The sequence below is a fragment of the Oncorhynchus tshawytscha genome, linkage group LG09 (assembly GCF_018296145.1).
Source record: "Oncorhynchus tshawytscha isolate Ot180627B linkage group LG09, Otsh_v2.0, whole genome shotgun sequence".
Classification (NCBI taxonomy): domain Eukaryota; kingdom Metazoa; phylum Chordata; class Actinopteri; order Salmoniformes; family Salmonidae; genus Oncorhynchus; species Oncorhynchus tshawytscha.
Window position 1 is genome coordinate 77,354,723 of NC_056437.1, and position 11,659 is coordinate 77,366,381.

Consider the following 11,659-nt stretch of genomic DNA (forward strand, 5'->3'; position numbering starts at 1 on the left):
GTGTGGACATATGCAGTGTGTTTTTGTGTGTGTGTATGTGTGTGTTGGGGTGTCAGTGTTAATATATGTGAGTGTGTGGATAGAGTCTAGTGTGTGTGCAAGAGAGTTAGTGCAAAAAGGGTCAATGCTGGTAGTCTGGGTAGCCATTTGATTAGCTATTTAGTAGTCTTGTTTAGACGTCTTATGGATTGGAGGTAGAAGCTGTTCAGGCTCCTGGTGGTTCCAGACTTGATGCATTGGTACCGCTTGCCCTGTGGTAGCAGAGAGAACAGTCTGTGGCTTGGGTGGCTGAAGAGTTTGACAATTTCTTGGGCCTTCCTCTGACACCACCTGGTAAAGTTTTAATCACTTAATAATTCATAAACAAACTTGATATCAGTAAAAACACTAACTAATTGGTAGGTTTACCTTTACTTGTTACTTCTGTGACCTTTCATCCTCCTTTCTCATGAGTGAGTGAAATTAGAGGTTTTTGGTAACAGAATTACAAGGCAATGTAATCTAAAGTAATCTAAAAAACAAAATATAAGTGTTGATATTAGTTGGCAGAGGTCTTTACATGATTGTTTTTTAATGTATTTCTAATACCTTTTCATACTTTTTCAGGTAGATGTTTTCTAAGACCCATTTTCTATCTGTTGGACCAGAAATCAAAGCCTTTGCTTATTCCACATTTTTAGGGTGAAAATGGTTGGAAAAGGTATATATGCCTTAATTTGTAAAATCATAGACTCTTAGCTTTCATTTGCCACCAAATTTGACATGTTCCTGTGAACTTCACATGTTGCGCTCATGGGTCCTTTTCAGATGAAATGCCGTCCGTACCGTATCTACTAGCACACAGCAGTTGAAAGAGACTATCCAGGATGACTGACAGAATTATTCCTCGTCTTAATGGTGGATATTCACCTTCATCTGCATCTTATCCATATTATAACCCTCAATATATTGTTTTTATATTGGACATTGTTTTATAAATTATATTGATTACTCATAGGCTACCTTTTGAAGCTGAACTGCAGTAACAGGTAGACCGCCTGGGAGTAGGCCTTTGTGAGAGAACAGCAGGCTGAAGGGAGGCAACGGGCCGAGACAGAGAGAGGGCTCCTGCCTCCTGCACTGAGGGCCAGAGGCAGCTGAGTTGAGGGGATGGGAGGAGAGAGAGAGAGGGGGTGTCATTAGGGTAGTTTGTAATTATGTCTCTCTTTGTTTAGAGGGCCTGTGACAGGGATGAAGTGAGGGGGAGGTCTTGCTGCTGAAAAAATGTTGTGTGTCAGTTTGGTGAGTAGTTCTCTTTCTCCCTTGAGTCTTTCTTGCTGTAGCTCAGTCTCTCTGGTCTGCCTGAGACACACTAGGAAAAAGGGTCGCCGGGCTGCATGCTACAGCCACAGCGGTGGACTTTCTCATTGGGAGGCAATTCTGCGGCAGTAGACCATTCTGAGGCAATGCTAAGGAAAGGTCCGTTAGTCCTGTCGTCTGGATTCTAGATGAGGATGCTTTAAAGAAGTACATTCTGTACCCATTAGAGCTCAGGATTCTGGAATACACACAGGAACACAGCTGACAGAGTTTGCCAACTGACTCTATACCTCTGAACAGGACTGAGGTAAGTCATGCTCCCTCACTTTCAAAGTTACAAAGATAGGATCACCTTTCAGATTGAATAAGAATAGTGCTGCTATTATAATGATAGATGATCAATGGTTAATGTTTGGCGATATGGTACAGGGCTTCTGACACTACCATTTGGCAGCGTAGCCTAGTGGTTGAAGCGTTGGACTAGTAACCGGAAGGTTGCGAGTTCAAATCCCCGAGCTGACAAGGTACAAATCTGTCATTCTGCCCCTGAACAGGCAGTTAACCCACTGTTCCCAGGCCGTCATTGAAAATAAGAATGTGTTCTTAACTGACTTGCCTGGTTAAATAAAGGTAAAAAAAAAATTAAAATGTGATGTATTCTTTTTCTTTGGTATTCCAGTTTACTTACAGAAACTTGTTGGTACCAATAATGTGTTTCACTGAGGTTGAGGAGTAGTGACCCCTGCAAATATAGTGTGTTGTGCCAATGTTGAGGTGATAATGGTGGTAATGGTGTTGACAATGGGGGTAGCCAGAGTTGACCCTGAAAGGATTGTGTTGACCAATGGGATGGAAATGTGAGTTGACTCTGACTGGGTTTTGTTGACCATCGTCACCCCAGTGTTGACTTGCTAATAAACGCCAGGCAGACAGGGTTAAGTGTACTTTCACCTTCCAGGGAAACATCTGGTGGGCTGTCAAGGCTTGAGAGACAGTCTGAGCTGCATCTTAGATATAGTGGTAGCACTTTTACATGCTCTGCTTTCCACTGAAATTGCCTGTATGGAATTTTGCATCTTTGTGGCCAGTGTGTGACTGCGATGTACTTGGTGTACAATTATAGTTGTTTGAAATGGGGAAAAGCTAGTTTTACTGAATTAATACATCTCTACATGTTCTAGATATAGAGTATCATGTTTTATTGGGGGAATCTGCTAATGAATCTCTATCACTGCTTATTTCCACAGACAGAAGAGCAGTTGAACAGGTAGATGGAGAAGCAGCTGACTATTGGCCTGTCTCTGTTGCTGGGGCTCCTCCTAGTCATGCCTGAGGTGGGGGGGCGGAAGGAAGAGTCCCAGAAGCGCCCGTCCCGCTTCTCAGAGCTAAAAGCAGGCCGCTGCTCCTACACCTTTATCGTTCCCCAGCAGAAACTGAAGGGGGCGCTGTGCGTGAGCACCGAGTCCACAACCGGAGCCTCCAACCACTCAGAGGTAACGGCTCTGCGGGGTGAGTTCAGCCGTCAGCAGGAGCAGCTGGAGAAGCTGAGGGGCCAGCTGGAACAGGAGGGGGCCCTGGTTACGGAGATACGGGCACTACGGAAAGAGAGCGGCAGCATGAACTCCCGCATTGCCCAGCTCTACGCCCAGCTGCTGCACGAGGTTATGTACAGGAAGGACCAGGTGATCGAACAGAGGCGGGTCGAGAACCTACTGCTCAACGTCACCGCACAGGTAAACAGACAGAGAGCATTGTGGGAACAGCTGTGTTCATAAGGGGGAAGTTAAAATCATATAACTGTATACCTGCTACCATCTATCTCTCTACTGCCTTAGTATCCTTTACCTATCGATGACAGGCATGTAGCACCTTGATACATCCCTGATTGTCCCGTTGTCTGTTGCTCGGTCATGGTGGACCAACATCCCAGATGCTGCAGATCTCCACTAGTTACAGGGAGCTGGAGAAGAAGTATGGAGCCCTCACCTCCATGATGAGCAACCAGAGTCAGCTCATCGCCCGGCTGGAGAAGCTGTGCCAGGCCACCAAGAACACTACCCCACCTCCACAGGTAGGGGGAGCTCTGTATTTATCAAACCACTGGCATTGTTATCATGGCCTTTCTCAAGCACTGACCCTGACCCTTGAAGCTAAAGTTGTACCATAACATACTACAGTACCCACAATGGTCTGTACAAAAGTCTTCATATATTTGTGTTTTATTGGACAGATGACCTCTGAACCCCTGAGTATCCAGTCCAGTGGGCATCTGAATGACAGCTCACAGTCCAAGGAGATGGCTAATGATGTTCAGAGAGACCAGGGTGCCCCTCCACTACAGCCACAGGAGGAGAGAGAACCCCTGCAGGGGACAAAGGTGCTCCCCACCAACATGGCCGACACCCCTACCGACGCCCCCTACATAAGCTTCCCTGTCACTAAGACCCCAGGTAAATCACTGCACCCTCAGAGCTTACAACTGCCAACGGTGCTTTCAGCTTAACCAACACTGTCTATGTAGGAATGAAGGTCTTTCTTTGTAAGACCGTGTGAAAGAGTAACACTATGTATCTTCCCCCAGCAGCGTTATCACACATTATAACACCTTGTTTCTATTTCAGTCAATACATCGCATATCTCATTGGTTCCTGCTTTGTTTCGATATTGTTTTTCGATATTGTTTTTCTGTCACCTCTGACAACAATCAGAACAAGCAAGCTGTTTTCTTTCGGCCCTTCAAATGCTTCATTGTTTGCTGTTGGGACCTTGAGTTTGTGTATGAAACAATGTCAGTATTTTGTCAGTGTTATTTACACTTCAGAAGACACTGTGCAGAAGCTCGGGGAGTCACTGACCCGCTGATAGGACTTTGTTATCTCTCTGGGAATGCCTAAACAATGTCTAATAACTGCCAACTGTTCTTATCAGAGTAGAGAAGGGGCTTTGTTAATGAGTAACACACACACACACACACGCATGCACACACACACACAAAGTTTGACTTTGATATAACATTTGCAAATTCATCAATAATATTTGTTATAAATAACAATCAAATGGGCCAAAATATAATCCTCTTTTAGGAAATAAACCATCAAAAGTAGCTAATCCACAATTTGGTACCAATAACCAGATTTGTCAGCACCTCCTCTTTAGAAAGAGCAAATGGGATGAATTCCAAATAAAATATATTAGAATCTAAAAAAATCTAATTTACCAAACAAACTCTCTCTCACACACACACACACGCACGCACGCGCGCACATGCACGCACGCACGCACGCACACACACACACACACACACACACACCCTAATCACAGCCATCTTTAGGACATTGCTATGTAACCTTGAATTACAAGGTGATACCCCCATACAATGCACGTTGTGTGCGCCACTGGAATGTGTGAGATTACAAGGCAGAGCATTCAGATGTGTGACACCACCTTGTATGGACAGGCTCCTCCCACAGTGGAGCTGAGCAGCAGCATGTGGACTTCACACCAGTTACAATATAGAATAAAGGGAGCATGACTCAGAGCTTATGTGTGTGGGATGAGTGACAAGGAGATACTTGTCTATAGAATGAGTGTACGGTTACAGTATGAATAACCCTTGGTCTGGACTGTGTGAGAGAGAGGTGATGCTTAGCCTTTCTGCGTCCATTCATGCGGTGTACCCTTATCTCTTCTAGTGCGACATAAGACATACAACATGTGTTGTGAAAGAATGTCTTCTGCAGCAAAGAGATAAGCTGAAGCAAATCGAGAAAACATTTATCTGTGACCCTGTTGGCTCTAAAACAAACAGAATTCCAGACCACTCTCTCCATTACGTGTCTCACTCACACCCTCATTTCCAGCAGTTGGTTGAGCCTGCCTAGTGGCAGGTGGGCGGAGTTTGGACGTTCTGGACTCCCATTAGTTCCATTGCACCAGGCAGGCTCAATCGAGCACAATTATGACTATTTGAACCCAGGTATGTTCCGAAATCCTAACTGCCTTTGTGAGCCACATACCTACACCATCTCTGTCCCTCAGGACCCTGGAGGGACTGCCAGCATGTGCTGGACTCGGGCGAGACCACCAATGGGATCTACCTGCTGCGTCCACAGAGCGCCAACCGGCTTCTGCAGGCCTGGTGTGAACAGACCAAGGCCCAGGGAGGCTGGACCGTCATCCAGAGGAGACAGGACGGATCAGTCAACTTCTTCAGGACCTGGGAGCAGTACAAGGTGCTCTCACCTCCAGTTTGCAGTGAGCCACTAAAAGTGAAGCACTCAAGAGTTTGTTATGACATCAGCCAGTGTGCTATTACCATTGCAATACAAAACACACAGTGAGTGTGTGCACTGCAGACCCATAATCCTTTCCCCTCCTCCATTTGCCTTTCATTTCAGCTGATTATATGTGATGAAACATGAGCTGTATAGTTACTGTAATTGACAACCATCACAGTGGGCTATAAAACCAGAAAAACAGCTGGTATTACAGCTCAGAGACTCAAGAGTATCCTTCAGTTGAGGACGGTTTAACACCACAGAAATCATGAAAACTATTGCTACAGTGAACATAACTCTAAACTATCTGTTGTACCCCTCCAACCCAGCAAGGCTTTGGGAACCTGGATGGAGAGTACTGGCTGGGTCTGGAGCACCTCTACTGGCTGACCAAGCAGGCCCACTATAAGCTTCGGGTGGCCATGGAGGACTGGCAGGGCCGCCAGGTGTTTGCAGAGTACGACAGCTTCCGCCTGGAGCCTGAGAGCGACGGGTACCGTCTGAGGCTGGGGGAATACCAAGGCAATGCCGGAGACTCAATGTCCTGGCACAATGACAAATCCTTTACAACTTTGGACAAGGATAAGGATGCTTATTCAGGTGAATCCACTCTGACCTCTACTACCCTCTCTCTTTTCATTTCTGCCTCTTTTCATGGCTGCCTGTTTGAACACCCAGGTTTGGCTTGATGAGTTGGTTTCTCTCTCCATTTCCTCATTAGGGAACTGTGCCCACTTCCAGAAGGGGGGCTGGTGGTACCACATGTGTGCCCACTCCAACTTAAACGGCGTGTGGTATCGAGGGGGTCACTACCGCAGCCGCTACCAGGACGGGGTTTACTGGGCAGAGTTCCATGGGGGCTCCTACTCCCTCAAAACAGTCACCATGATGATCAAACCCACCTAACCTTCTTCCCATTAGATATACACCACAGGAGGTTGGTGGCATCTTAATTGGGGAGGACGGGCTCGTGGTAATGGCTGGAGTGGAATAGTTTCAAATGTGTTTGATGCCATTCCATTCACTCCGTTCCAGCCATTATTATGAGCCGTCCTCCCCTCAGCAGCCTCCTGTGTTATACACGTCAATCATGCATCACAGCAATATTATGGTTCCTTCATGGATGAGGAAGGATGTTAATGAAGTTCTTATATGTTAAACAGGTATGTTAATAAGACAGCGTTAGACTGACCAACACAACATGTGGAATTGTTTTCTAACTGCAATGTATTTATTTTATAAAAAATTGCAAAACAATGTTTGAAGATTACACCACAAGGTGAAGTAGGAGTCCGTTTCTTTTGCTAATGAGAACTGACGTTGTGGTTTGATGCAGTGGTGTAAAGTACTTAAGTAAAAAATACTTTCAAGTACTACATAAGTCGTTTTTTTGGGGGTATCTGTACTTTACTATTTATATTTTTGATGACTTTTACTTTATTACATTCTTGAAGAAAATAATATACTTTTTACTCCATACATTTTCCCTGACACCCAAAAGTACTCGTAACATTTGTAATGCCTACCAGGACAGGAAAATGGTCTAATTCACGCACATTAAGAGAAAAACCCTGGTCATCCCTTCTGCCTCTGATCTGGCAGACTCACTAAATACAAATGCTTTGTTTCTAAATGATGTCTGAGTGTTGGAGGGTGTCCCTGGCTATCGGTAAATAAAAGAATGTGCTTAATATAAGGAATTTGAAATGATTTGACTTTTGATACTTAAGTATATTTGAGCTATTGCATTTACTTTTGATACTTATGTTTATTTAAAACCAAATACTTTTTTACTTACATTCAAGTAGGATTTTACTGGGTGACTTTCACTTTTACTCAAGTCATTTTCTATTAAGGTATCTTTGCTTTGACTCAAGTATGACAATTGGGTTCTTTTTCCATCACTGGTTTGATTCAGTCATGTTTCAGTTTAACAGTTTCCTCTTTGCACAGCATCAGGGTAGGGTTTGAATTTCCTCTTTGAAACACTTGCTTCACACAGTAAGCTCTCTGCCTGAGATACACTAACTGGCACTAGCACAGCGTTAGGACCGAGCCTGGACCAACGGGTGGACCATCAGTCAGGGCATCCTGTCTTACAACATCACCCTCACCTTGCTCAGCATGGGGTACCAGAGAACTACCATGATCTCACTCCAGAGGATGTGGGGCCTCCTCATGCTCATGCTGTTACATGGAGGTGAGTGGTTAATTTGTTCCATACTTATCTATTAATATCTATTGTTGTGATCGCTGTGTGGATTATGATGTTTATGTTGACTGTAGTTTATCTATTAGTTATTATCTACTCTGGTGATATAGTAACTGTTTGCTGTCTCCCAGGGTGGTACTTAAATATGTGCTCACCTCCCGCTAACAAAACTTGAACGGAAGTTGATTGTTGACAATGGAAATTAGTTTTAACCCCACAATGGCCAATTTGAAGACTAATATTTGAGAGCAATTAAAGTCAAGAAATTAAAGTATTCAATGAGCAATAAAAAAGTTATATTGATATGTTGCAATAATGCAATAAGGTAACAGTTATCAGTAGACAGGGCCCTGAGTTTTTCCTGATCAGGTCACATGGATAGAAACAACTCAGGACCCTAATTAAAGGACACAATTATATAATGACATGAAATCACAAGAAACACACACTCACTCAGGTACAACACAGACACTGTTGATGTTGTTGAGTGATATGTCAGTGTCTAAATGGGTGGGGTGGGTGTGAATTTCCATGTGGTGTAACATTGAGAGCAACATATATGACTGCTGATGGTGGGTGTGGTGCTTGATTGTTAGTATGGGTGTTTGGCTAGTATGTGCTAACCTATTGTCACGACTTCCGCCAAAGTCGGTCCCTCTCCTTGTTCAGGCGACGTTCGGCGGTCGACGTCACCGGCCTTCTAGCCATCGCCGATCCACTTTTAATTTACCATTTGTTTTGTCTTTGTTTTACACACCTGGTTTCAATCCCCCCAATTACTTGTTTATTATTTAACCCTCTGATCCCCCATGGTTTTTGTGAGGGATTGTTTGTATGTATACAGTCCGTTATTGTGGGCTCGTTTATTGAGTTGTATTTAATGATTCCTTGAGTAAATTACGTTCCTTACTCATATCTACTGTCCTGCGCCTCACTCCTCCACACCAGCTACACACAGGCCGATTACACCTATATAAACTCCATATTTGACAGAAGCACCATTGTCAAGTTTGTAACGCATAGGGATGGACTATGTGCTTTACAGTGCTCTATTAAGCAATTGTTGTTCCATGATATACTGTACTTACACAATAGGAAATGCGTCTGAATATTTTGGGCAAGGTGATTCCCCTTTCAGCATGTTTCAGAAGGGATGAGATCATCAACAACCCAATGTAATATTTTCATGAGAAATGTAAATGTTTGGGTAACCAATTATCAGCCATTTAATATAATGTGTCTCAGAGTTCACCCGTACTGCAGTTTCCAGGAAAGGTCATTGTGAAATCCAACCAAAGACTAAAGACACCAGCCACTCTGACTTTATCACCAGCTGCAGATGAAGCCGGTCTTCCTGACATCAACCCCCTGACTCTGGAGCCTCCAGTGGTGGTGGTGAGACACGGGAATCCACTGGAGGTCAACTGCAGCACATTGTTCAATACCCACCTAGGGATGCACTGGGTCTCTACAGAAGGAAATACAAGCTTGGAGAAAAATAGCCAGTTTGTCACCTGGAACATGGCTGTGGTGGACTGGGGTACACAGGCTCGGGGCAACATAAAGTTGAATGGGAGTCTCCTATGCAGTCAAGACCTTACTCTCACTGTGTACAGGAAGTGTGTCCCATTGAATATGAGTAGATTCATTAGGAAAACATCACCGTTTAGTATTGAAAAAAAGTTTTTTTCTGTACAATAGTGAAGTCCACTATACAATTAACACATAAGTAGGAAGTGTAAAGGAGAAATGAAAAATACATGTGGAAAACAATTATTCAAAAAATTATTTATATCACAAAGATTCCAGACAGCGTCTCCATCTCTGTTCTAAACCACTCTGGTCCCATGGTGGAGGGGACAAAGTACCAGCTGCAGTGTGACATCCAGAACATCGCTCCTCTACAGAACCTGGTTGTGAAGTGGTACAAAGGGAATGAACCCTTAGATAATGTAACTTACAGTACTGTCAGTAAGACACCAGTGGATGTGTCAGATACTCTGATGGTCAGCTCCAGTAGAGATGATGATGGAGCTCAGTATAGATGTAGAGCAGAACTGGACCTTGGACCAGAGGGACCACAACCCCATCCTACAGTGACATCAGAACCTCTCAACATTACTGTGCACTGTGAGTTTATCAATACCCGATCTTGCCTCTGTACCCCTGACCAGGAGGGATGTTCTACAACTGTGTACGTTTGAAACTGTCTAAAAGCACCTCCTTTTCTCCTCAGACGCTCCTGAGTTCCTTCCAGGAAATGACACAGTGGAGGTGAGTGCAGGCAGTGATGTGTCTCTGGACTGCAGTGCTGAGGGGAACCCTCCTCCTGAGCTGAAGTGGACCAACAACACTGCAGAGGGAAATGCCAATGAGACCACTGTAGGGCGCCTGCGTACTCTCAATATCTCCAGAGTAACAGCTAACGCAACTTACAACTGCACAGTCACAAATAGACTGGGCTCCATCACCAAGCAGATACATGTCCTAGTAGATGTACCTCCACAACAACAGCCAAAGATGTTCTCCACAGCACCCTCAACTCCAGGAACTATGACCACCCTCCCAGCAACAGCCAAGCCAAAGGGTATTTTCCAGCTCATCTCTGCAATCACACTGTTTAACCCACCCTCACTTATCTCACAAAGGCAGAACAGTTTATATTTGATGTGGATTTCACATTGATGTCTTCATTCTTGTATGTTTTTACAGTAGTTACCTTCCCTCTTGAGCTCAACCCTCCCAGAGTGGTGGTGAGATATAGAGACTCAGTCTCAGTCAACTGCAGCACATCATCCACAGACCATGAGGGGATGGGCTGGGAGGACACATTCGGAGGTACAAGTTTTGAACAAGATGTCAACATTGTCACCTGGACTGTGGATAACCTTACTGATTGGACAATAGAACCTACATGCTACATCACTCTCATTGACAGCAAACAACCCTCAAAAGTACTTCCAGTCATTCTCTACAGTGAGTATGGTCCTCCTTGTGAATGTGAAAGGTATGTTTCTATTTAACTGTATATCAGCATTGAGGGTTTTTTATATTGTTGACCTCCTCTACAGAGACTCCAGACAGCGTCTCCATCTCTGTTCTGAACCACTCTGGTCCCATGGTGGAGGGGACACAGTACCAGCTGCAGTGTGACATCCAGAACATCGCTCCTCTACAGAACCTGGTTATGAAGTGGTACAAGGGGAATGAACCCTTAGATAATGTAACTTACAGTACTGTCAGTAAGACACCAGTGGATGTGTCAGATACTCTGATGATCAGCCCCAGTAGAGATGATGATGTAGAGCAGAACTGGACCTGGGACCAGAGGGACCACAACCCCATCCTACAGTGACATAGGAACCTCTCAACATTACTGTGCACTGTAAGTTGGCTATTAATCTTGATCTTTTTCATAAATCAAAAACACTTGACGGGTATGGCTTCCAATTCCAATTGAAATCCCATAAGTTGCATAGTTTTGAGTGGTCTACTCTAAAATCACCTCCTTTCTCCTTGGATGCTCCTAAGTTCCTTCTAGGGAATGACACAGTGGTGAGTGCAGACAGTAATGTGTCTCTGAACTGCAGTGCTGAGGGGAACCCTTCTCCTGAGATGAAGTGGAACTACACCGCTGCACGCAATGTGAAGTTGTCCACTGAGGGGCGCCAGAGGACTATTAGAATCACCACAGCCACGTCTACCAACGCTGGGATCTACATCTGCACTGCCACGAATAGAGTTGGGACAGCCACCAGAACAACAACAGTAACTCTGAAAGGTATTATAACTGACCGACTGAGGGTCATGTTATGGTAGAAACGTAGCTGACCCTGATGTAGTGATTCATGTTGTCATAAGACATACTTCA

General features: G+C 44.5%; 2 protein-coding genes across 3 annotated transcripts; both read left to right on the forward strand.

The window, feature by feature from the left end:
• Positions 1 to 1,242: 1,242 nt before the first annotated feature.
• On the forward strand, positions 1,243 to 7,015 carry LOC112259426 (angiopoietin-related protein 2-like). 2 transcript variants are annotated; one of them, XM_042327487.1, is made up of 7 exons: positions 1,243 to 1,606; positions 2,551 to 3,032; positions 3,230 to 3,370; positions 3,530 to 3,749; positions 5,338 to 5,531; positions 5,906 to 6,176; positions 6,298 to 7,015. In XM_042327487.1, the coding sequence occupies exons 2-7, from the start codon at positions 2,571 to 2,573 to the stop codon at positions 6,480 to 6,482; spliced, it is 1,473 nt and encodes a 490-aa protein (XP_042183421.1). In that variant the 5' UTR covers positions 1,243 to 1,606; positions 2,551 to 2,570; the 3' UTR covers positions 6,483 to 7,015. The 2 variants fall into 2 exon arrangements, with proteins under 2 accessions (XP_042183421.1, XP_024289898.1); XM_024434130.2 differs by having other exon boundaries at positions 1,244 to 1,606; positions 2,547 to 3,032; positions 6,298 to 7,014.
• Positions 7,016 to 9,300: 2,285 nt separating this feature from the next.
• LOC112259427 (vascular cell adhesion protein 1-like) lies at positions 9,301 to 11,211 on the forward strand. Its single transcript, XM_024434132.2, has 4 exons — positions 9,301 to 9,918; positions 10,025 to 10,375; positions 10,501 to 10,764; positions 10,860 to 11,211. The coding sequence occupies exons 1-4, from the start codon at positions 9,549 to 9,551 to the stop codon at positions 11,141 to 11,143; spliced, it is 1,269 nt and encodes a 422-aa protein (XP_024289900.1). The 5' UTR covers positions 9,301 to 9,548; the 3' UTR covers positions 11,144 to 11,211.
• The last annotated feature ends 448 nt before the right edge of the window (positions 11,212 to 11,659 follow it).

Excerpts from the sequence above, each read along its gene's own strand:
- LOC112259426 (XM_042327487.1), top strand. The coding sequence starts at position 2,571 with ATGGAGAAGCAGCTGACTATTGGCCTGTCTCTGTTGCTGGGGCTCCTC. Across the intron at positions 3,033-3,229 it reads TGCTCAACGTCACCGCACAG|ATGCTGCAGATCTCCACTAG; the intron begins GTAAACAGACAG and ends CCAACATCCCAG. Across the intron at positions 3,750-5,337 it reads CCCTGTCACTAAGACCCCAG|GACCCTGGAGGGACTGCCAG; the intron begins GTAAATCACTGC and ends TCTGTCCCTCAG.
- LOC112259427 (XM_024434132.2), top strand. The coding sequence starts at position 9,549 with ATGTGGAAAACAATTATTCAAAAAATTATTTATATCACAAAGATTCCA. Across the intron at positions 9,919-10,024 it reads TCTCAACATTACTGTGCACT|ACGCTCCTGAGTTCCTTCCA; the intron begins GTGAGTTTATCA and ends TTTTCTCCTCAG. Across the intron at positions 10,765-10,859 it reads ACTTCCAGTCATTCTCTACA|AGACTCCAGACAGCGTCTCC; the intron begins GTGAGTATGGTC and ends CCTCCTCTACAG.